Here is a 24874-nt window from a genome sequence, read left to right on the forward strand (position 1 = left end):
GCTAAGAAAGTCGCGGGATCGAGTTTGATGCTCAGAATTCCTGCGTCCGAATGAAAGCTAACTAACTACCGGTAGTCCTTTACATGAGGCTGCAACTGGAGCCGTTGTCATCAAGCAAAAGGCTGTTGTTAAAGTGAAAAATTATCACCACTGAATGCATTCTTTTAAACTGCTATGCCGCAATAGCCCCCATCCCCTCCCCATGTCTCCCTCTTTCCGCCCAAAAATGCCAATCCTTACCCCCCATATCAATCTGATCCTCGTCACTCTCCGCTTTTCCAGCCCCAAAAGCCTTAAGATTCCATTTCTCGACTCCCTTTATCCCCCGTAACGCCTCTGGATACTCATGGTACAAATCCGCATTCAACCGTTCGTACTCTGCGAAATCCTTCGGCCAGGCACCGAGTCGTTGAAGAGCGAGCTTCAACAGATTGAAGTGGTGGCGGACGTGGTCGCCCGTAATGGAGGCGTCCATGGAACCTTCAGCGGAACCAGGGGACTCTGTTTCCAAAGCACGGCCGTTGATGCTTGTTTCACCTTCTAGGGAGCCGTCTAGCTCAGCAAAGGTCGGGTCCGCCAGGACATGGAGAGCGGTCTCGTGTAACTGCGCGGCACGCTTGTAGTACCGATTTGCTAGTTCGTGGCCGTCTTTGCGCATTTGGTAGTGGGAAGCAGCCCCGATATATAGCTGTGAAAGTAAGATGGAGCTTTCAAGAGCAAACGGGTGCCGGCTTCCGTGGACGCGGCGGCAGTTGTAGACGATATCTTCGGCTAGCCGGACGGCGGCGGGGATTTCACCAACCAGATACTTGGACATAATCACTAGACGGCCCAGAGCTAGAGTAACGTAGGCATTCCAGTCGCGTTCCCCTTCGCGCGAGTTCCAGATGGAGGTGAGAACAGTGGCTAGGGTCTGATAGTCTTGCTGCGAACCTAGGGCACTGATTAAAGTGTCGAGGTGCTTGAGGCCGACTTTGGAGATATTGATATTCATCTGTGACAAAACATTGAGGACATCCTTGGCAATTGTTGCGGAAGCGCTGAGGAGTTTTTTCCGTATGCCCTCCGCGGGTTGAGGACTGACATCGTGGGCAGCGACGTTGACGGCCAGAGCTAGGACGAACCGCGCGATCTGTGGGCTGCGGCGGTAGCTTTCCTGGTTCGACATGTATTTGAACGAGGCGAGGGCCAGATCGTGTGCCTCGTCATACCGCTGTGATTTGATCAGGTTAGCGACCTGGCTGTTGCTGGCGATACCGATCGAGCGGACGAGATCAGTAGATTGTCGCTCGCTAAAGTAGTGCAGAATCATGGTGACGAAGCTGTTTGTTTCCGGGGAGGCCTTGAAGCCGCAGCGTTTTCCTTCGGTGGTGAGGAAATACTTAATGCAGTCGTTCAGCACGAGATCAGCAATCGAGTGCCGCCGGTTCTTCAACAGGAATTGATACAGACGGGCGGCTGATTGGCTGACGGAGAGGAAGGAACTTTTTGAGCGAATCCCCTGGTGGAGCTCCTCAAAATAAACCAGCTCCGTCGTCAAGGAAGCGAGGATCTCCGTGACGGTCGACGACTGACGGCGGAGACGGTGCTCCAGCTGAGCGAGAAAGACGAGGCTCTCGCGACTCCTCGACGTGAGATCGAAGCGTGTCGACTTGACGTTCATATTATCCTTCATCATCACCTGGCGATAGACTTCCTCTAAGAGGTCAACGGCCTTCTGCCTCTGGTGAGCTGCAATGTAGCTAGACACAATAGTCTCCGCCGCGAAGCTTAAACATGTCGCAGAAGTCTCTGAAGAGAGGACCTGTCTTGTAGCCTCCTGCAGTTCCTGAATCGCCAGCTCTGTCTCGTTTCGCTTGAAGTGCAGGTTGACGATTTCCTTCATCGCGGCTAGGCTCTCCTCATGCGCCCAGCCGTATGTTTCCCGTAGGGTGCTAACTCGCTTTCGCAGTACCTGGATCACCTGTTTAGTCTGCTCCGAGGAGACAGACTCAGAGGCTCCTTGGGAGGAAATTCTCGTGTATTGCTCTTCATATAGAGCATCCAGCGCCGCGGAAATCTCCTGCACGTCAACCTCCTCGGACCGAATCTGGCGAAGCTCCTCATAGAGCTGAATAGCCTCAATCTCGTGATGTCTAGATTCCTGGCACAGACGCGCCAGGGCTAAAGTCGCCTGGATGGTGATAGATGCTGTGGCGCCGAACACAGCTTTGCACTTGGTCTGATACTCCGCAGTCACCTTGTGGAGCACGGAGTACTCCGTGCTCACTGCCCGCAGGCATTGTGTATAGCGAGAGATAATCTCTCGCACGAAGGTCTGATCCTGGAACTTGGGACTGAGTTTAGGCTGCTGGATAAATGCCGTGTAGAGTATGGTGCAGTAGTGTAGGGCTTCCGAATAGCGGCCCTGCGTCCAAAGCTCCATCGTTACTATGTTGAGCGGCTCCAATGCATCTGGGTGGCACTGCTTGCCATCCTTATTCAAGGCCTGGATAATTTGCTGGTAGTAATCCAGAAAAATTGGCCGAGGTCGGGTGAGCTCGGCCAGTTTGTGGAGAGTTTGAATGACAATGATATGGTCAGAGCCGTAGTATTTGGTATAGTCGGCCAGTAACTCCTGGTAGACGCTGATAATTGCCTCAGTCTGTGAAGATCGTTCCAGAAGGAGCAGCAGCTCCGTGATGTGGTGTTGTCTCAGTTTGTCTTCCATGTTTAGTCCTGATCGTACAGCGTAATAGATCCTCAGACGAATATCCTGTTCCTTGCTTAAGCGGTAGCGAGAGTGGTAGCACTGGGCGAGGCGCTCAGCGAGTGCCAACGCAGAGTCGGCGTTTTTGTGTGGAAGCGTCACATCTTGCAAGGTTGTAACAAATATTGAGGACCAGGTGTTGCTCAGAATCTTCTCAATCAAGCTGATCGCTTGCTGCCAGCGCCGCTGCGAGACGTACAAGTCCACGAGTGTTTCCACACTGCTATAAAAGGATTTATCTACCGAAATTACGGAAGTCGACATCTCGATGACCATCTCTTCCAAAATAGTTTCGGAGAGCGTTGTTGTCGAACTCGAGCTAGCAGACTGCACCGCTTCCTTGCTGATCGTCTGAATGAGCTCCCGGGTTTCTTGGTAGGCCGATGTCTCCGTCCCCTGTGTGTTGCGATAGTACTCTGAGCAATGCTTTAAGACAGATAGTGCGGTCGTGGATAGACCAACTGTCCTCATCATTTGGGCAATCTCCTGGAGATGGGTCACCGTTGATTCCGAGAGTGTCAGGCTCGTATACTCACAGTCCTGCCAGAAGCTGGTCAAGACTGATGAAGCCTCGGAGAGCCGGTTCTGCATTCGCAGGAAGTTGGTGTACGCCAAGATGACTGTCATCTTCTTCCCTTCCCACGCGGCAGATCGGTGGATGCGGGACTGCCGGGTCACTCGTTGCCAGAGCTCAACATAGACGCGTTCCCCCATTACCAAGTCCCCCCTCTTAATGTACTTCTCGGCCATCTTGATCGAGTCCTGGACTTCGTGCAACTCGTCCGTTTTGATCAACTGATCCTCTTCTTCGATGTCAAGGGAGAGTACATAAGCTCCTTGATCCGTCTTCTGTTTATGACCCACAAGGTGGACCTGGAGAGATCCAGACACACTGTCAACAACGCCAGATTCAGTGGAAGTTGTTGATTGGATCATGGAAACGTAGGTCTCAGCCTTGTGAACCTCCTTGACTAAGCGGTAATGCTCGACCAGCTGCTCCATGACCGCGACAACCTTCTCGGACGAGTGGCCGTAATGGATCTTGTAACATTCAATTAAGACGAGGAGCATCTCCTCGCGCTTCATCATAATATCCGTCTTAGCCTCGGTGACTTCTGGTGAGGTCAGCTCGAGGAAGATTAAGGCCATTTGCATAGTCACAGCATGGCGGGTTGTCATCAACTTCTGGCTGAGCACGGCAGCCTCGTAAAACAGAGGGTATGCATCAAGGCCTTTCACCTGGCGGTACACAGTAGCCAAAGAGATGATGGCTTGAAGAGTGGGCACACTCTCAGTGCCCATTGTGTGGCGGAAGATGTTGGTGACCAAGTTCTGGTATGTTACCAGTTCCGGCGTTGGGAGATTCTCCCAAACTGATCGCAGGAGTAAAATCACGGTCGTCGACCCGGGTAGCACTTTTGCAACTTCCTTGGACACCGCCTTCTCGCCATCCTGGGTGTGGAAGTCAGCTGTCCATCGAAAATGGGGCACCCAGTAGCGCAGTGCATAGTCTAGCAATGCGTTCTTCTCTAGGAGGGCGTTGGCGTCATGATGATCCAGGAAAGGCACCGATGACAACTCGTGGCTATCCGGGACGTTGGCTTTGATGTAGATCAGGAGGCGAATCATCAGGTTCATATGTTGATCCGCAATCCCTGAGATCAACTTGCCCCGAGAAAAGGCTTCGAGAAGAGCTGCACGAATCAGACCGTGACGGAGGTAGAAAAAGTCATTCTGTAGATACACCAACGAGTTGACCGGCTTCAGGACATGTAAAGTATCCACGATTTTGTCAGAGATCTTTTGTTCGTCTATCTCGATGGAAGACAGTGCGGCCAGCTCCTTTAAGTGCAAGGGCCGCTGAGCCGTTGCCAGCCAAAGCAACATGAGCCTTGCCTCGGCGGTGACCTCTTTCTGCTGTACTGTATGAAGAACAAGGTCGGTGATGGTGGACTTGGCCGACAGCAGACGGCCAAGAACCTTGCGGAAGCTGTCTGCGTTCTGTTCATCACGGATGCGTTTGGTGACGAGTTTCGCCCACAGAACTGAGCTCTTAGCTGCTTGGGCAATATGCTCTAATGTTGTTTCTTGCTCGATCGAGGGCAGCTCGAGGTAGGCCTTGCTAGATGCTAGAATGCCCCGCACCACAGCGACAATATCATCAAAGATGATATCGTCCGTGATACGAACGGAAGTCTGTTCAGCCGTGGCTGGAGGCGTCTGTGAGCCCAGAGTGATCAACTTGGTGTGGGAACCTTCAGAGGTCGCCTGGATTAGCCTCTGCATTAGCACATCTTCACCTCGTGTGGCCTCATCGACCCCGTCGACCACGAGGATCAACTCTTTTGCGCCGTGAAGAGCGGCGCGAAGAGCCTGGTCAATCGCATCCCAGAGAATAGCATCATAGGTCCCATGGTCAGTGGCTGCTCTGCTTTGATATAGCGCATGACTTAGGATCCGGAACAAATGAACATTTCCGATGCGCTTCTCGAACAACTGGTGGAGAATGGATTTCGCAATGGCATGATAACTGGTCTGAGCGGGGATTCTCCCATCTACATTTGTCAGAATCAATCCAACCAATGATACCCTAAGAGTAGAGGAGAGTTCATACTAATTGAAACGAGCAATGGCTGGTAGGACGCGCCCGCACAAGAATGTTGGAGGTAATCGACGATTACGGAAGCCAGCACCGTCTTGCCAGAGCCCGGTGGGCCAGCGATACTGAGATGCTTCTGTTGGCTCTTCAGGAATTGAGTGAGATACTGGCCCATCCAAAGACAGGTCAATTCCTCGCGGTCATGAGCCAGGTAGGAGCTGTTGTCAGCCAGATGGTTGAGAGCACGGTCTTCCGGGGCCAGCCATGACCGAATGGCCTTGACTTCAAATACTGTGCACGGGGTCAGTAGGCTTAAAAGATATTTTACGGAGAGTTATAAAACCTTTATCTCCGTCCAGACTCTCTCTCATGAGCTGATGTCTCCACATGGCTTCGACAATATTCTCGCAGCGATGGTGGAAGTTTTGGATCTGATTGGGAAAAGCCCGATAAATGTTGACAGAGACCGAAGCGGTGGTTAATCCGCGGATTGCCTTATGGAAATAAGTCGACACGCACGCAATGAGCGTAACCAGGTCTGATAGCGCCAGAATGAGCTGCTCCTGGATCTCCTGGGTAACATTGAAGAGTTCCGTCCTTTCGAGAAGGTTAATGAGTGGCATGGAAATGCTGTGGAAAAAGCCAAAGGAAACCACCAAGGCTGCGGCGTTTTCTTTCCCCAGCTAGTTTATTTTCACATCAGCCATAAATACATTGCTTCTCATTCTGGGCGTGGTGGATATCTACCTCAAGCAACATGGCACAATAACCATAAGAAACCTGGGCAGCCAGATAGCTGTCCCCGGCGAACTGTTCAATTGCCAAGTCGAACGAGTGGAGTCGGCCAACAAAAAGCTGCGCCCAGGCCAGAACCTTGTCGTAGTCACTTCCCTCGGGAGGCATAAGACCCATCCGTTCAGAGCGGATCCACTCCATGATCGTAGCATAGGTCACTGTCGGAAGCTTAGAAGACGCACTCGTGCCCAGATCTTCTCCAGTACGGCGCTGGAGGGATGTGACAACATTCGAGATGTTCGTAGTCGCCGTTGAATTGTATCTTCTTGGGATTACCCGGGGCATCTGGGCGTCACTCTCGCCGCAATGAATGCTGGAGTCTCGCCGGGATTGGGAGACGCTCTTAAAGCGAAAGAATTCTTCCGCTTGGCCGCTTGTGGAGGACATGAGAGACTGAGCCATGGTAATCCGCGGAGGGTCTATTGCGGCTTGGAAAAGTTTGCAGTTATGGAAAGTGAGCAGGCTTGGGAGGTTGTGCGGGAGAGAGGACAAGGTGGTTTTGGAGAAGAAGAATACCGAAAAGAAGAAAGCAAAGTAGAGGCGGCCGTACCTGTCGGTGCTTTGCGAAGAGAATACTATAAGATATAATTTGATAGATGAAAAATAGTAGATAGAAAACAGTAGATAAAGGAAAATGAAGAAAGGAATCGATATACAAGAACGAGGTAAAATGGAGGTGTTTTCTGGTATGGTATAGTAACACAATGGGTAAAATGCGGTTCACATTTCAAAAGATACACCTGGATGCGTTCGATCAGCTCTAGAATGAGTTTCAACGTTAGCTTACCGAGATTGAGTATCGTAACATCAATTCGCTCAAGGTTTGGTCCGGAAAGGCGATAGCCTGAGGTCAACAAAAAAGTGCCGAAGAGCCAATATCAATGTTCGAGTCTTGTCAGTAGCAGGCAACAGTCCCCTAAATAACATCAGAGATGTGCTGCGCTAATATTTATATTGGTCACCCCCAAGATACGTCTGACCATACTTTAGTCTCCAGTCATAGGAAGCTGATACGGGCGGCAAACACGGGCGCGGACCTTTGTATCATCTCCACGAGCGCTGGATGACCAGGCAAATATCCTGGCGTTTTCTCTTCTAGCACTTCTAATGTGCTTTCATTGACGTAGGAGGCAAAAGAATGGGTTAGTCCTTTTGCAGAGCATATTGACTATGGGACTTTGATGGATTGCTACTTCAATAACCCAGGGATAATTTAGCGCAAAAAGAATGAAATTATCAGGAATTCTGGTAAAGTTCGGCAGGCAGAAGCAGGCTTCTAGCGGCCGCAAGATGTGACTGCTAAGTAGCAACTCATTGTGATGTTGGCATGTATTGACAACTCTATATCATGCCAGTGTCAATGCTGAGCATCTTCAATCAGTAGCCAATTAGGATTCAACGGACCAGTAAAGAAATTGTCCGCAAGATGATGTCAATAACTCCGAAGTAAGAAGGTCCTCTGATGGGATCCATGGATTACTTGGGAAACATGAGAATCTGGGGGTTTGATAGCTTGATAGTCGGCCATTTGAGCAGGAAATAGGTATGTTATCCTGTTATGTTGCAATTAGCAAAGTCAAAGCAATGTAATCCGCACGTAACAAGTGTTGGACAAGGCCGAGATGCTCTGGGATGGTTGGAGGAAGTGCCTTTGGATGTCGGCCTTGGCATGCGCTAATTTTGACCTGCCACGTGATCAAGCATTGATAACGTAAGCCCACCGGGCTTCAGTCCAAACCCTTAATTCTACCCACCTCCTTGTCAGGTCCAGTGGCTATCGAGACAAAGGAACAACACAACAGAGAGTGTGACAATTGAAGAAATTCTTAACATTCTGTTGATTTATTGGAAGTGAAAAAGTACTTTTGAGTATATTGCAATACGCGATGGCTGCTAGCCCACTGGGCTTCCCCCAGGTAGAAAGTATCTGGAACTAGTATCAGCCGTTTCTTCCACGTAAATGTATGCAAGGTAGTAGCAGAATGAGTACTGTACCTTCCTTTGCGGCGTTTGAAGGGGTCATTTTTACCTTCCCCTTCATCAAAAGGATGATGGTCTTTCTCCGGTGGAGGGAGATCACCGTCATCGATTCCCGAAAACGCATCGGAGTCATCGTCTGAACCCTGCGGGTCCGCTTTTCCTCCATCGCCATCATCATCAGAACCAGTGGGACTGGTTGGTTCAGGATCTTTCGGTGGCGGGGGATTCAAAAGGTCCACACCGTCATTCTCATAGTCATCGAACTTATGTTTGATATCGTCCTCTGACAGTCCATTTCGAATGGCATCAAGGAGAATTTTGGTAATTCTGGAGTGGACCAGTTTGTTAGGATTTCTCGGTCAAGAGGAATAGGAATACTCACATTTCCATATCTTTCTCAGTCAAGAACTTTAACCCCGTGTCACCTAACATTTTTCCCATGCCAGTAACTAGGGTACTAAATCCCTCCTGCATAAGTTCTTCTTCTAGTAATTCGCCAAAAGAACCAGACATAGACTCGATGCCTACTCCTGCAATGACTACTAGCTCTGATACGAGGACTCGATAGATAGTAATAGCAGTCACCTCATTCCGCATCGCAGGATCGCTGATGTACTGCCCAATAGCAGCTTTAGCATATAGGCCAGCAAAACCCGCAACTGCTGATGCGATTCCCACTCCAACAGGCCCGAAAAAAATGGCAGCAACAAACCCAACGCCTAGCACAATAGTTCCGTAGGTGCATTCGGCAGCAGCGCGGATGGCCTCGTCCTTAAAAGATTCAGAGCACTCTAGTTAGTGATATATCCATTACTTAACTCTCTGAATACCAACTCACAGTGTCACCATTGATGGCATCAATACCGGCAACTATATAGCCTATCACTGGAATTTCTTCCAAAGCCCTGAAAAAGGGTCCCCGCAAGTCCCATATACCAGCACTACGCGTATGAGTACGGAATTAGTTCCTGATAAATATAAATGGAAAAGGGAAACAAAATCAAACCCACGGTTCCTGCATTGTTAGTATTCCATCATCATCGATACTAACCCACTCTTCCAATAGCTCCCAGCATTGTATATTATTGTTCCAGGTGTGGTTTTCGTACTGTAAACTGAGATTGAATACCCAATCATCATCAAGGTATAAGTCCCTAGCAGTCCAACTGAAATTGCCATTTCTTTTCCGCACAATGCACCCATTTTGATTCGCGAGATGCTCATTCAGATCTAGCGTCGTGTGTTGAAGTGTACCGTGAACGGTAAGAGCAAAACCACTGAGGACACCGCCTTCGCTGACTCGAAAATGAAGCAAACGAGACCGGACATTCTGGGGCCTAGTAATGATTTCTTATCAGGATAACATCATTGAGTGTCGGAGGAGGAACTCACGGCATTTGATATATTAACTTGCCGTTGTCATTATGGAAAAACATGTCCAGAGCCAGCGCAAGTTTGTGGCCTAACTTCGGCTCGCAGACCAACACGGACCCTCCAGCAGTGAGGGAAATATCAGCCATGCATGGAGTGAGCCACCCTTGGTTCGAAGCTTCGCGCACCACTAGGTCTATCGGCCCGGAGTCCAAGCGAAGGCGATATGATTCAAGGTCATAGCTCATCTTCCAGTCGAGGGTAATTTCACTGTACCACCATGTCCCATTATCCCTTCTGCAATAAGCGCACAGATTAGTTATAGGATTGCCTCTATGGGCGTTCGGGATGCGTCGGAGAGAGATCTCCTTGGAAGAAGTGCTGAAACCCATCTTTAACTGCTAGTTAGATTTGACGAGAATGGAATAACAAGGGAGAGATGAGGAATAAACCCGGGTTTATAGGAGGAGTAGGATGCTACATATTGTGGCTGACTGAAGATGGACTGCAAACAGCCGAAAAGAGTATTGAGGGGTTACACAGTTTATGATAAGTGAATCCAGTATCGGAGCAGGGGGTCCCTGATGCACAATGGAAGTGTGACAGCATTGCAGGCATGATTTTTAAAAGCGAGCGCAGTTTCAAGGCCTGAAATACGAGTCTTTGCCTGTGGTGCGGCAATGAAGACCTTGCCGCATATACGAAGGTCCGGGGTTCCGGGCTCCGTCCCAGGCATCGATGTCCCGACTGAGCAGTCCCATGGGAGGGAAATGAGAGAGGAAAGCCAGGATCAGGTATGGTATCTCAGTCCCACTGGCCCAGCCTCCATGAGGGAGAGAAGTGGTTGTTCTTCAGAAGAAGCCACCTCTTCTCATGATCTTTTCATAAGAAATCAAGAATTTCTTATTATTAAAGTTAGAACTTGCAGCATCATCAATTGATTTTATATAATATGAAAATAATTGACTGAATCAGAAGAGTTTAAAGATCAATCATCAGATCAACTACTCTCAAGTTATTGACAATCTAGCAGAGTGTCTATAACAACAGTAGACTTGAAAAGAGGATACCAACAATTCATCAATCTTTTGATGAGAATACATAATCTGTAATGCCTTCACCAGTGTAGCTCAATGTCCTAATAGCATTATCCCTAGCGATCAATAGTGCTTTCGCGCGAAATCCGGACTCGGGAGGGAGGCGGCTCTTGGGTAACTTAACTCGTTAACTAACTAACTAACTAGTTAACTAGTCGCAACCCAGCTCGGGATGAACATTAGCCGGAAATGCCAAGATGTTGATCGCTGGCACCCATTGCAGCTGTTTGCTCCCATCAACAGGATGTGGTCTCCCACAAAAATTGAAGTTTGAATTGTCCAGCAAGGAGCTTCAGAGTACGGCGGATGGGTCCCTGATTGTTGGTAGCAGAATTGCTTGGCCTGATACTGCCTTTTTCCACCAACCACACCGCAACGTTTTCCATTCCAGCGTGTTGTTGTTTTTGTTTCGGCGCGGATTAACCTCGCCAGCCGGAGGGGTTACACTCAACCACCAGCACCAGATTAGGGGAATCGAACCTCCTACTGTGTCACTCCACCTTATATATATTTTTTGTCGGCAGGCACCTCTCTTAAGCTATTTCAGGGGGCTCTTGGGAGGGCTTGCCATCAAATAATCAGTCATTCCTTTCTTCAGTTTCCATATGGGCTTCTTGCTCGTTGAGCCTTGTGCAGAGGGGGCCTTTTGGGTGGAGAGTTTTTTTGGATCCTCCCTCCATATGGCCATGAAGTCCTTCTCATTAAGTTCCTTCATCCCTCTGTCAGGCGAGAGGCAGGCTGTTCTATCTGTCATTATACAGCAGTTCACATAGCTAACATATAAGCCTTCGGCTGCTTCAGGGTTCCAGTACTGGTGGCTATAGTTGAAGGAGAAGGATAGGTATGCTTTCCATCTGACCCTTTCTCCATGGTTCAGAGATCCGGGAGTTAATGCAGAGAAGGCATTCATTTCCGCAAGGCTTCTGGGTATCACTAGTGGTGTCTGTCCCCCCAGGTGAGCAACGTTTTCCATTCCAGTACACAGCATGGATGATATCAGTGATCTTTTTGGTCTGGCGAAGACTAGTCTATCTGCGCTCTTTAATTTAAAGGTCGCTTAAACTCAATGTATAACATTGGGATCATTCCCCAGTGAGTATCTACGGTAGACTCCCTGAGTCAGGTGGTCGCTCAAGGCCACACAACCACCTCGCTCAGGCCTTCACTCGTCCTCGTGAAAGATTTGATTTACGAGCGTCATCCAAAAATAGCTAGTTGCTGTTTTATTTGCCCTTCTAAGTTGGGCTTGTTTATAGCAGGCCCCAAGTCACCTGCATTGTTGTTCCAATGAAGATGCGGACTCCTGGTACCTTTGGCTTGGAAAAAACGGGGGATGTTGGGAGTGGTATTTCCTTCCTCCGCAGAAGGAAATGAAGAATAGTAAGAAAGATCAAGCAAAGAAGAAGCCGGGTTGGAAGTCCATCATGACTACTGTGCCAGTTTGTGGTACCTGAGCAGAGTGTCAATCAAGCAATGCTACAGTTACCAGTCAACATCCTCACTCTTCATACATGATGCCTCTCAAATGATTTCTTTGTGACCTTGACACTGGGTGCACCTCAATAGCAAGGATACTAGTAACCTACTACTAGTATCGAGCTTCCACAAGACTATGGTTGACTGCTGTCCCACTCCTAGAACGCCAGTGGCTTCAAGGCAATGGGGATCATGGGAAGTGTTTACTCCCATGAGCTTGCTAAGAAACCCTGCATTTATACCTCATTAACACAACCCCTATTGTGTTTGGGAAAAAGTATCTTTACCTATTTGGTAGAGAGTGTATATGAAGCCGGCTTTTACTCCAGTGCCGAATTTCTGGGTTAAATGTAGCAGATCAAATACCATTGATGTGCTTCAGGACACCTCAGAAAAGCTGTAATATGATGCTGGGTTGAAGCATTCTTGAACTTGTTGTATTGACAGACTTACCGGCCAGTTGGCTCACCAGCTCGCTTTGAATATTAATTCCAGCAGCAGCAGTATGGATAATAATGAGCTTTCAGTTCTGGCATCTTGTATTGTGACCATTACAGAAGCAAATGGCTCGTGTCATTGTTTTCAAATGAACGCGCTCTAATACCATCTCTGGGGTAACGCATCAGATACAACACATCTTCTTCTTCTTCTTCTTCTCTCTCCCTCCCTTCTCTTCTTTCTTTTTCCTTCTTCCCTCCCTGAGCAAGAACTCATCATTATAACAGTTATATAACTTTTTTATTTTGGTTCATATTGCTCCTTTTACTTCTTTCTATCCTTTCTAGCATTCGGCATGAGCCTCATCAGGCGGCAGCCGAACGAAGCCGACCTGCGCTTCCTTTACCAGGAAGCAAAGGTTCGACGTGCGAATGAATCTGTGACCCATCGTTTTTGGGCGGCGGTGTTTCAAAGGTGGTTTCATTCAGAAATTTATCTGTATTCTGCTGCAGAGCAACCACCCCGACCGGGTAGTCGGCGCCGGGTTGACGTGGTGTTCTATAGAATCCAGGAGCAGCGGGTGATTCCTAAGCTCTATGTGGAATTCAAAAGGACTTCGGGTCGGAACACGGCAATAGACAGGGATCAGGTAACTGCCTATTGTCATAATCTACTTCAAGCTAACCCTCATCGGCCATCAATGAGAGCGATGCTCTGTATTGGGACACGAGCAGTGGCCTGGACTGTGACTCGCACTAGCGTTGATCATCGTTGCAACTACAGGGAGATTGATGCTGATAATGACCGTTCCGGTAACCTGCGTAGGTTTCTCAATCAAGTCCGACGATCCTAAGCATAGTTGAGTTTCGGGGGGATGTTGGCTGGCACGCGAAGCTTTTGCTGAACGGGCCAAAATCGCTTCAGGTGGCGGACCGAGAGAAACCTAACAGTTACAACCCATTGGATTTTCAAGGGATTGAGCTAAGGTAAATTTCCCTGATGGGAGTTGACCTAAGATCACAACGGTTATGCCAATGCCAGTTTCCATCTCTTCAGTGATGCTCTGACTTCTTTGGTTTTAACCTAACATCGTCCGATGCTCGAGGGTTTTCACTGGGGCTTCGGCTTCAAAGCTCATCCACTGGATTTCCAAACCACTGAACGCGGATTGACTCCTTTATGAAGTCGATCCAAGACTAAAAAGACTTTGCTATTGCCAGTCCCCATCCTTCTCATGGTGATTTGACTCCTTTGGCCTAGTCTGACATATTTCTAACCCCATCTCCTTGTTGCATTTGTATTTTACCTTCATGTTCCCGCTAACTCTCAAACATCCCACCGCTGCCACTGCGTTATGCTCCCTAACCCTCCGCCGCGAACATATAGATCCAGGTAAGTCGCCTCAGCCCTAACTGACGCCTGGGAATTAACAGGTGTCCAAACTCCATAACATAATTGCAACTTCTCAGTCAGCCCGGATATTGAGAGTGCCTCGACTCCTGTGGGGAGGCCGGAATAGATATGGCTGCTCCCAAATCCCTAGCCCTTCCCACACCGTCTTGGATGAGTGGGTTGAAGCGGAGTGCCGTGGCACAACCAACGGCACACCCAACGCAAGTAATGTGCCTACTGCTTACGGCATATATAATTGGCCTTCCCCCTTGTGCTCTTATGGCGAAGCACACTGACATTGACGTATAGAAATTAAAACTACAACAGGAGTACATAGATTGTGGCAGATTGATGCTGTTTTGTGTATGGCACACTCCAATGTGTCCTTCAGTGTATTGTATCAATTTCTCACACCCCCATTTCATTCGTCTTCGCTTTCTGGATTTCGTAGAACGAACTGCGAATACTCTCTAGGACTGTGAATATTCGCACCCTATTCAACAGTGCCTGCAAAGAATTGTTAGACAGACGCGAAAATCCAATGAAAAACGTGCGCCAGTCTAGTTCGTCGGGTAACGTCACCGCTGTGCGCCTTTGATCCGTTCGGTGGATCGAGCTCGATGATTGCGTCAAGAAAAGCTTTTGAAAGCCTCCGTTTCCAGCACTGGTCCGGCATTTGCCAGTCGAAAGGCGTCGACGGCGTTGGACGCATCCCGCAGGTTCGTCGAGAGTTCATCGAGGATGGAGTTCCATAATATCAATAGGCAAACGCTGAATGGGGGCAGTCGACGTGCTCGCTCTACTTGGCTGACGTGTATTCCTGGCACCTTCTGTGTATATCCCGCGAATTCGATCCCTTTTCAGCTGCCTTGTCCGTTGCCTGGTTCGGTTTACGAGCGTCTAAGGTTTCGTATGCATAGTGGATCTCTCAAGGGCAGTAAAGGCCGGGCCGATGTTCAGATGTTCTATCTGACCGAATATTGGACGTCCTGCACGCATATCTCCGACCCACTCATAACCGAACAGCCCGTCAGTGTCGATGTGTTCTTGGAGCTCGTATGGTGGCAAAGGGAAATGTTCCTTCCACACCCGTCTCATGGCCGAGACCAGAATATCTACATCCTGCAGAGCTCTGGGGCCGATAAAACGGTCCTTAATCCAGTCCCAACAACAGACATGGATGAGGAAGCTATGCCGGAACTTGCGCCTTATTCCACAGAAGTTTGATCTCTTGGATAACAGGCAACAACAACTAAGGCGAATCATTCTTGATGGCCGCTTTGCATTTGGTCGGTGCATCTCCAGCTCAGGGTCAAGTGGTACTTTATAAAAGGCTCTACCATCGAACATTTCGAAGACGCCCACCCCACTCAATTTATATGAAGAGTCGGGTTGCTCGATAACTGTTGGCCTGTAAGTGTCTGCTCATCTTCTCTTGATTGCTAGTGATGTGTTCTCAACATACACGCCCTAAAATGATTCAACCAGTCCATTGATTTAGCAGGCAAGCGGAAATGTTCAACCCACTGTTCACTCAGGCCACCCACAACAGTGCCACATGCACAACAAAACTGTGTCCTCCAAGATTCCATCGTGTGCTATGGTAAAATGGAATAATTGAGAATTTCCAGTGTTCAGTCCAAGGAAGTCTTGAATGTCCATTGAAATAGTAGTTGAATTGGTAGAGAACTGAATTGACATATCCAGGCTATTATAATGTACCATGCCATGGACCTACAATGTTGGCCAAGACGACGTCACTAATTACAAGATTTGATGTTGCTTGATCTCTTAATAAAGCTCAAAATATAAATGCTTGCAGTTTCCATGGTTCGTTTAAAAGGGCAAACACCAGTGGGAGCGAAGACAGAATCAGATGCTCGCAAGGGGGTTGGAGGCTCCAGTCCTGAAGAAAAATGCACCTCCATCACCAATGAAATTTCGAGGCTAGTACCGCATCCTGTGACTAACGGCTACACCCTTAGCCGCACCCCACGTATCTACCGCAGGAGCTGGGGTTCCAGGACTTGAGTAACGTTAATTCGGAAAAGGAGGAAGAGATTGAGAAGCTCCAGAAGGTCCCGGAAGGGCTGCAGTCGCCGCGATTGAACATTGCGAATGAGCATAATGAAGGGAACGGCGAGTTGGATGTACAGGTATTCCCTAACTGCCCTAAAGCCCATATGTTTACAATAGCCCTGCTCAAATCCTTACCCAAACTACAGAACCATGAGCGCCACGAATTCTACCCATCCCTCGGTTCAATCTGGCTGAAACCCGCCCTATCCAATCTCTGTCATCTTACAAGCGTTTCCGAATTCTGCCTCCCAGCTCCAAGACACGCAGTGCCTGGATCTCGGCCTGCAAGAACATAATCCCCCGGAATCCGTGCACCTGGCATGTATCCAATTCCTGAGAGGTGATATCCACGGGGGAGATACTTGTTGTCCTCCTTGCTCAAAACAACTGCGCCTTTATTCAGCAGAAGTCAGATAGTACTTGGGTGTGCGTGCGGACATACTGATCCGAAATAATCCGAGCCATGTCAAGGGCTCACGGAACTGGAAATTGATATCAGAGGCTCTCATGTAAAGAGAGAACTTGTGCTTTCGCGCCCTTGGATTTTCCCTCGATTTCCGCCAACTTTCCTCCCATTCGGGTCTGTCACAAATGAATGGAGGTGGCGTCGCTTTTGCCCACGCATCTACAAGCTCTAAAGTTTCACCGCAAAGCCAACAATATATCGGCCCTGGATCTGGCCAGTAGTCATGCGGTAATGCTTTGCGACGTCTCGTCCACATGATTGAAACTAACCAGATAAGCAAATTGGTGTCTTATGTTGGTCTGAGCAAGGGGGTAAACCGCCGTCAAAGGAGTTTATATAACCTGACCGCTAGCTGGAAGTTCCCTTCCTTACAAATGGTAGACATCATAACTTACCCGGTCGGCTTTTAGCGGAAGTTGAGTATGGAGTCAGTGAAGCAAGCAAGCAACACGAATCTGTATGTACGCCTGGGGAAAATAACGCACGCGTCTATCACTAGCACTGTAAGAGTTGCAACAAACTGAACCTGGGATTCACCGCTCCCCGGGGAGTTGGATTGGGGCTAACTAGTTGAACAGCGTAGCTTGTGTTCGCAGGATTTCGTAGCTGGAAGAAGGAATGAATGGATTAATGATAGTTACATCACTGGGCGGCAACTGTCGCGATCTGAGCCTTTTGCTCTATGACAACTTCTGTGACGGAAGTCATTCTCTGCGCATCCGAGGAAATAATTGATTGCCAGACTCGCTCAGTCCTCATTATTGAGTTAGGGCTTTGCTCGCCAAAACCCTCCCCAACTGCTCACTAAATCCAGCTGAAGGTTTCGTCAAAGCGCATATTTCCCGTCCCCAGCTCCTCCTGTCCCAAGCATCCATAGTCTTGCCTTGTAGCGCATGATGAGCAACGTCCTTTCAGTTCACGAGGCAGTGCAGGGCTTTGAGATCGGGCCATGGCCAGGTCGGCCGCGAGTACCTCTGCGTACACGCGGTGGCTTCCATCCTGTTCAGAGTGAACTTACCCCTGAGTTGTCATTGCATCCGACGCGTCTAGTGATGGGAGGTGGCTGTGCTCGGGAAGAGTGAGAATCTCTCCGCGTTGACCATATCATCTAACCATTGTGGGCATGTTTTGTCTACTTTGACGGTACCCCCTGAAGTCTTGCAGTCTACTATCAATCAAAGGCCGTGCAATGTCTGCCGGTTGAAGGGTGGCTTAGAGTCCCAATTTCCCCCGTACCGGCGTAACCACTGGGAAACATGAAATTCACAAAATCTGCCATTTATCAGTATATGCTCCTTGTCCATGTTAACACTAGTGCTGGGCAACGTTGTCACTTATCTTACCAACCTTGCTCTTCTTACTTGCAAGTTGCAGGAACCCAGGACTGTTATGGACGTGTAAGTCCTTGCAGGCTGCTATGTTTCCCTGGCCCAACTGGTAATGGGACACCTTTGCCAAAATCAGATGATTGTGACGAAACCGCATAATCCTCGTTGTGCAACCTCATGGCTTCAATTGCTAGGTCCCAATGACGGTTTCTGCGATATCTAGTTTGGATCAACAGCAGACTTCCGCTCGCGGTGGCGACAACGACGAATAGCTATGACAGGACATTGCCGTGGAAGTTGCGAATTTGAGCTGTTTCTTGGTTGCCAGAAGGTCAATCTTCGCCATTGATGAGCTTCGAATTCGAACCCAGCTTCGCACTCCATGATTCTTGGCGCATGTCATATTCCCCAGAGCATTTAGTTGGCCTGGTGGTTTCTTGAAGGCATCAACCCAATCGGAAACCATCTGGCCTGGATTTCTTCTTGTGGTCAAATCAAGATTTCCACTGGGGTAACGTCAGGGGCGCTGCAATAGTTGCCAGGCGCTAGCTTCAGCGACGTCTATATAAAGCCCTGCAATTCTGAGACTCCGGGGCTTATATTTGCTACATCAGAACGAGACAAAAGACTCTGAAAGAAGCCAACAAGCCTGTCATATACCTGAACCATTCTCTACATTCCCTTTTCGTTAACAAAACACTGATCAACATGACCGACAACACCAATCCCGGCAATTTTGCCAACCGCCCCAGAGAAGAGGTTTCTGAAATCGGAAAGAAAGGCGGGCAGGCTAGTCATGGAGGATCAAGCGGAGACACAAGCAACCGCGGGTTTGCCAGCATGGACCCTGATAAACAAGTGCGTTCTTCCCCCGTCTCGTTCTGCCCAATTGATATCATAACTTTCCTGCTAACGGTTATACTTCTAGCGCGAAATTGCCTCGAAGGGAGGTCATGCTTCGAGCGGGTCATTTGAGCCAGGAAGCGAACGCGCAAAAGAGGCAGGCCACAAAGGTGGGCTTGCCAGCGGTGGTGGAAGCTCCTAAACTGCCGATCTAGGATGTGTGCACGATGGTGTTGTGATTTCGCAATGACGGATTGAGTTTGGTATTCAACCAGCGCAGCAAGCAGATGTGAACAAATGAAATATCAATTTGTACCATATGTATATTCCAAACCTCTACGGAGGCCGCCGCAATAAATATTGGTCCCCTTGAATTCACACTTTCGGGCGTTCGTAGGCTTGAGTTTAGGGGTGATCTTGCGGGGGTAAGGGGGGTTGGTCTCTGCAGCCCTACAAGTTAAGGACCGCTAAGCAGCGCGGCTTGGGAGAGGCCCCTATACTGAAGGACCAAAACATATGGCGGCGACCTTCGTAGTACAGTCCATATTCCGTGTGTGGTCAAGCATGCCTCTCAAATCCGCTCCAATGTCGGCCCGTCTCAGATGGAACGAGGTTGGCAAGCGCAAGTTGGAGGTGGACGTGGGTGCAAACAGGGCAAACAGAAAGGAGATGGTGACATCAGATCCAACCCTGGAGTGATCAACAAGCAACCAACACGGCCAAAAGACCTGGCGAAACACACAGGCACTGCCAGGTAACCGCATCAGATAATCAGTTAACCAAAAAGCTCTGCTGTTGATTGAACTGCCCGTTTCGGAGTCTACCCCCCAGAGCTATACTCTGTATTGAACACAGCTCGTCCCCACGATGTCTCCGTTGGAGGAAAAGGCGGCGTTCAGATTCCTTTCGCTGGGTGCTATCGTCCAAGAGTTTCGCGTGGCCGGCCATAACATCGTGCTTGGCTTTCCTACAGAGCAGTTGTATCGAAAGTACAATGCTCCCTATTTTGGAGCTACCATCGGCCGCACTACTAACCGGCTAAAGGACGCGACCATTGGTAACGTTAATGGAAGATCCTACAAAGTGACCACTGCAAGAGGTCCCCACTCCCTTCATGGAGGAAGAGACGGATGGAATGCTAAACTTTTTGACGGTCCGAATACCGTGAAGAAACATGACAGGGAAGGCTTTGAGTTCAAATATCTGAGCAGGCATGGTGACGAAGGATACCCCGGGACAGTCGAGCTGAGGGTTTGGTACTCTGCCACTGAGGAAGTAGAGGAGGGTAAGCCGGAGAAAACTGTTCTGGAGGTCGATTATGAAGTCGAGTTTGTGGGCGATGAGTGCGAAGAGACTGTCGTTGGGGTAACGAATCATAGGAAAGTTGACTATCCCTAGTTTTTCAAGGAGAAGCAAGCCTAACATTGAACAAACAGTTACTTCAATCTTGGTGAATGTCCGACGATTGAGGGGACCGAAGCTGTACTGGAAACGGATAAGTACCTCCCTACAGACCCTGAGGGTATCCCCACCGGTACGATTGAGCATTACACTGCAACAGAAGTCAAGAAACCGTTTTTCTTGAGCGAGACGTCTCCGGATATTGACGATTGTTTCGTCATGGATACCGACCCGTCGTCGATCCCTTTAGACACTCGAACTCGCCCCATGAAACTCCTTGCTTCTTTCAAACATCTGACAACGGGCCTTCATCTCGAGGTCCATAGCACGGAGCCCGCCTTTCAGTTCTATACTGGGAAGTATATCAATGTGCCCGCAGTGCGTGGAATGCCAGCCCGTGGCCCGAGGTCAGGGTTCTGTGTAGAGCCTAGTCGTTATGTCAACGCTCCAAACAAGCCGGAATGGAGAGGTATGTGCCTTTTGAAAAAAGGTCAAGTTTGGGGTGCAAGGTCACTGTACAAAGCATGGAAGCAATAGACTCCAGTCCTCACCGAGCCGACAATACGAGGTATGGAGTCCTACTTTGACAAGAAGGCCTTTTACACACCGTCCGGTCCCTGCCCGCTTTGTACTGGTTGAGGTTGAGCACAGGACTTACCATCCTATTAATAAGTGGATAATCTTTGAAAAATAAAGGACCATTCTGATTTTCCCCTACTCTACTGAAAGCAGGCATATTTCTTTCATCATCATCCACTTTCGATGAAGTTGCATGAATGGCTGAGCAAAGAGCACGCTGCGCTAAAAAAGATGCAAACCGTGCATCAGGGTGCCATCCATTCGTTTAGTCTCTCGAGATTCCAAAATCCTCTAGATCGGACAAGGTAACAGAGTACAAGCGATGAACACAATGCGCCTGCCCTTTCAGCTATCGATGGATCTTCATTGTTTCTGACAACTTCTCTTGCTATTGTCTATTGGAACAAGATTGTCGCAGGCTGGATATAAGTATTTGCTCCGAGTTCGCCTTCCGAGGATGAAGAGCAAGCACGAAAGCAAACAGTCAATACGAGTACAAGCTGTACTGGCCCGAGCTTTTCATCGGCGGGTTGTAAAGGGCTTCCTCGCAGGAAACGTGTCTTAAAACCGTTAATTGTCCGAAGCTCTCTGTCGAAAATCTTCGCGATCCTGGTAGCTGATGCGCAATTCAATCCTCGCCGTATCCAGCTATTCCGGCGTTCATACGGTCAACAAGATCGAACCACGCTGAGCAGAGGCTCACGCTCAGCTGAACCGAATAGCGCTCGTCACTCCGAGCCCCCAGTCATTCACGGATCTCGGGACCCACCAACCCCCACGATGTGTCGGCAGCTTTACAATCAACATTCTTGCGACCACACGATTTTTGTTCGCACAAAGACCTGTGGCAAAAAACAATATTGTCCCGTGATATCGAGGGAGCCGACACGAGTGCATTATATCTGTCATCGCTGCGCGGCTACAATATTGATGAGCATGAGAAGCGATAATCAGAAGGCGATGTGATGTCTCTGGCGATGGGGTTGATGTATATATATCATCAGGTACAAAGCACACGTTTATATCTATCAGAAGAGACGGTGATGCATTTCCCAGAGCTCGAAATAAACTTTTATTCATCGCGAGGCTCGAAATTAAGGTTGTTCTAGAAGTGCTGATTTCCCGAATCCCGAAAGTTGTCTTGGCGACATGTTCGGGAATATTTGGGGATTTTCCAGCTTGATCTCCTGTTTCTCTTCTGGGACTCCCGAGCTGCTGCCGTTCAGATTTCGGCTTGGAAACCACTCCATCCTCCCCCTACATTAAGAAGCAATTCCTCCTTTCTATTCTTTGCGCCTTTCGCTTTGCAGGGAAACGACCTTGCCACAACACAACCCCGCCTTCGTCGCCCATACCGCAACCCGGGCAGAGACCAAACGCGCAGCAATAGAGAAACGACGTCATGGCTGCTCAGCACGGCGACCTTGGCCATCTCCTACCGTTGACCTATAAGCGTATGATTGCCGCTTGGTTGGAAGAGGATTGTCCGAGTTTAGATTACGGCGGCTTCGTGGTTGGGGAGGTTGAGGGCGAGGCAAAGTTGCTGGGCAAGAGTAATGTGCGATCTCTCCCCTTTTATCTGTGATCTATTAGCTTCTATCGGAGGCTGGGGATATTTCTCATGTTGACTGCTCTTCAATTGACATTGAATAACTCTCCAATTGTCCCTTCGTGCGGGGAAACTATCCATAAATAAGCTAATGGAACCGAAAAAACATATCTTTTACTAATTGTACCGACTGTTTAGGGAGTGGTAGCTGGTGTTCCCTTTTTCAATGAGGTTTTTGCGCAACTAGGCTGCACGTATGTTTTCCTCTTCAAACTGCTTTTCCATGGAGACTCGCTTTCAATGACGTATAGCTGATATATCAATTCGCACAGCGTCGAATGGAAAGTCAAAGAAGGAGACAAAATCGAACCGATTACAGTTTGCGCCATAGTCAGAGGCCCTATGCGAAAATTGCTCCTCGGGGAACGAGTTGCGCTCAACATATTGGCTCGCTGCTCGGGAATCGCCACAAAGTACGCTTTTCCACCTCCCCCCCCCAACCCTCTTCATTTGCCGGCTTTTTTACGTTAATCTAATTGCTTTTTTTCTTTTGGCGCAGAACATCATCCCTGCTTAGTATTCTGCGATATCATGGGTGGAACGGCATCCTAGCAGGCACTCGCAAGACCACCCCTGGATTCAGGCTCGTCGAAAAGTACGGCATTCTTGTAGGCGGTGCTGATCCACACCGTCACGACCTCAGTTCGATGACCATGTTGAAGGATAACCACGTCTGGGCATGTTATAATAAGGATCGGGCGTCCCACACTGCTAGCGGCGAGAATATAACCATTGCAGACGCGATTCCGTCCGCCGTCGATGCTGCTCGAGCGGCTGGTGGGTTCGCTGTCAAGATAGAGGTCGAATGCCGCAGCATTGAGGAGGCTAATGCGGCTATTGGTGCTGGCGCGGATATTGTGATGTTGGATAACTTTACGCCAGAAGGCGTGCGTGAGGCTGCGCAGCAGTTGAAAGACGAGTGGGATGCCAAAGGCAAACCGAGGGGAAGCTTCCTGGTGGAAGTTAGTGGGGGGTTGAGGGAAGACAATGTGGCCGACTTTGCTTGTGAGGATGTTGATATCCTGTCAACCAGTAGCATTCATCAGGGCGTGGGCATTATTGATTTCTCGTTAAAGGTTATGTTAAGCTGAAGGTCAGAGATGTGTAAGGGTGATTCTGAAGGAGGTGGAGTGGAAGCTTTGGTTTCAAATCTGTACATGCGTCGACACACAATGCCAATAAAATTAAAAAGAATTCATATTATCTCAGGCTGTCATGATTATCAAAACACCAAGTGTCCTCAATCCAAAACGGCCTGAAATATCATCTTGTCACTGAGAGGTGATCAACGGTCATAAAGACCAATAATTGAACGAGGTTAAATGGTTCGAAAAAAATTTCCCAGTCATGAATTTAGCAACATATCCCAAGGATATAATGACACCGATCCGTCCTGCTCAAGGACTATTAATATTGTTGTAAAACGCAAAACGGGGTATATCAAGAAAGGAAACACTTCATAATAGAAATAAAGGAATTTCAGAAGCAAAGATTAGATCTTGTAGTGAGTTACAGTCAAAATTGGACAATGACAGGGGCAGCAAGTGAAAGAGACACACATTAAACATTATGATGAACAATAAAATAATCAAGCTCGAGCGCAATTAAGTCGCTTCCACCAGCGTTCCGGGTTTCCATTCTCCGGCGCTTGATGACTATCACCCCGAGAATGGTTGGGCTCATTTTGATGTGCTTCATGTGGCACGTCAGCAGTATTTACCTTGCTTCGTGCAGTGGATGATCTTCTTTTGGAAGACTTTGCTGCGCTGCCTGCGGAAGATTCTGCTTGTGATTGCCTTCGTCGTGCTGGTGTCTGACTATTAGAGGGGGGAGTGTCACTGTTCTTTCGTATTTTCGCTATCCGTTTTGACAGGGCCCTCCCTATACCGAGCCATTGCTTCTGAGAGGAATCGTGCTGGCTCTGGTAGACAGCATCGCTTAAAGCTCGCTCGTGAGCTGTCAAAGGAGGAGTATGTGAGTGCGCAATGAGTTGCGACGTTGTCCGCTCCATCGGCGGCCGCGAATTCTGTGGCGGAGAAGTTTGCATATTGGGTGGGAATTGTTGCAGATAATGGATGCGACGTGCTTCGACAACGCGGCGCACGATCACTATCAGTGCGTGAGCCGCAGGTCTGAATCCAAAACAAAAGAAGGTAAAGAACCGGCTTACGGGCAAAAGTCTCCTCAATGTTTACCATCTCCCTTGCGCTGGTCTCCATGAATCCGCACCCGCGTCTCCGAGCCCATTCTAAACCCTGTCTTGCGCTAACGACTCGCGCGTCTTTAAGATCGCATTTATTACCAGCGACAATGGTCACGGGTGCAGCCATGCCCACCGCAACCCGCTCTTTCCCTGAGCTTCTCCTCCCCAGTTGTTTAATCAGTCGCTGATTGTTCTCTAGCCTATTTTCTGCTTCTAGGTCGATCATGTCCATGAAATAATCCAGAGCATCGAGAGTGGGGGCGTTCGTAATGTCGTAGATAGAAGGAACGCGTCTGATCTTATGTTTGATGCTGCCCATAAGCCACGATATTCTTTCTTGACCCGCCGTGTCAGTGAGAGCGAGGAAATAGGGCCGGCCATCCACTGTGCGGGTAACGGAGTATGAGTCCTCTGTTGGTACATAACAGCAATTGCTTGTTAGGGCTTTGTTCGTCAAGGTTTTAGACGA

General features: G+C 48.8%; 7 protein-coding genes across 7 annotated transcripts in view; 3 read left to right on the top strand and 4 right to left on the bottom strand.

Annotated features, from left to right (window-relative positions):
• Positions 1–172: 172 nt before the first annotated feature.
• On the bottom strand, positions 173–9886 carry UREG_06948 (uncharacterized protein; the record flags this gene model as incomplete). Its single annotated transcript, XM_002583935.1, has 12 exons — positions 173–5304; positions 5364–5639; positions 5692–6031; positions 6096–6571; positions 6694–6718; positions 6931–6987; positions 7624–7696; positions 8139–8450; positions 8506–8894; positions 8962–9064; positions 9179–9460; positions 9516–9886. 12 exons carry the CDS (start codon positions 9884–9886, stop codon positions 173–175), a joined length of 7836 nt encoding a protein of 2611 aa, XP_002583981.1.
• Positions 9887–14797: 4911 nt separating this feature from the next.
• UREG_06949 (uncharacterized protein) lies at positions 14798–15390 on the bottom strand (the record flags this gene model as incomplete). The annotated part of the gene is made up of 2 exons (XM_002583936.1): positions 14798–15300; positions 15363–15390. The coding sequence occupies 2 exons, from the start codon at positions 15388–15390 to the stop codon at positions 14798–14800; spliced, it is 531 nt and encodes a 176-aa protein (XP_002583982.1).
• Positions 15391–15897: 507 nt separating this feature from the next.
• UREG_06950 (uncharacterized protein) lies at positions 15898–16698 on the bottom strand (the record flags this gene model as incomplete). Its single annotated transcript, XM_002583937.1, has 4 exons — positions 15898–16069; positions 16112–16116; positions 16203–16369; positions 16419–16698. 4 exons carry the CDS (start codon positions 16696–16698, stop codon positions 15898–15900), a joined length of 624 nt encoding a protein of 207 aa, XP_002583983.1.
• A 1780-nt stretch (positions 16699–18478) lies between these two features.
• UREG_06951 (conidiation-specific protein 10) lies at positions 18479–18815 on the top strand (the record flags this gene model as incomplete). Its single annotated transcript, XM_002583938.1, has 2 exons — positions 18479–18628; positions 18699–18815. 2 exons carry the CDS (start codon positions 18479–18481, stop codon positions 18813–18815), a joined length of 267 nt encoding a protein of 88 aa, XP_002583984.1.
• Positions 18816–19480: 665 nt separating this feature from the next.
• On the top strand, positions 19481–21559 carry UREG_06952 (uncharacterized protein; the record flags this gene model as incomplete). The annotated part of the gene is made up of 3 exons (XM_002583939.1): positions 19481–20010; positions 20050–20483; positions 21024–21559. 3 exons carry the CDS (start codon positions 19481–19483, stop codon positions 21557–21559), a joined length of 1500 nt encoding a protein of 499 aa, XP_002583985.1.
• Positions 21560–21995: 436 nt separating this feature from the next.
• On the top strand, positions 21996–23293 carry UREG_06953 (nicotinate-nucleotide diphosphorylase (carboxylating); the record flags this gene model as incomplete). The annotated part of the gene is made up of 4 exons (XM_002583940.1): positions 21996–22151; positions 22341–22396; positions 22475–22615; positions 22702–23293. The coding sequence occupies 4 exons, from the start codon at positions 21996–21998 to the stop codon at positions 23291–23293; spliced, it is 945 nt and encodes a 314-aa protein (XP_002583986.1).
• Positions 23294–23790: 497 nt separating this feature from the next.
• Positions 23791–24874, bottom strand: part of UREG_06954 (uncharacterized protein) — a gene marked incomplete at both ends in the record, with an annotated part of 1402 nt that continues 318 nt past the window's right edge. The window contains 2 exons of the mRNA XM_002583941.1: positions 23791–24311; positions 24373–24789. Of these exons, the coding sequence (XP_002583987.1) occupies positions 23791–24311; positions 24373–24789 (938 nt within the window). The remainder of the gene's footprint in view (positions 24312–24372; positions 24790–24874) is intronic.

This window comes from Uncinocarpus reesii, genomic scaffold (assembly GCF_000003515.1).
Source record: "Uncinocarpus reesii 1704 scaffold_4 genomic scaffold, whole genome shotgun sequence".
Taxonomy (NCBI): Eukaryota; Fungi; Ascomycota; class Eurotiomycetes; order Onygenales; family Onygenaceae; genus Uncinocarpus; species Uncinocarpus reesii.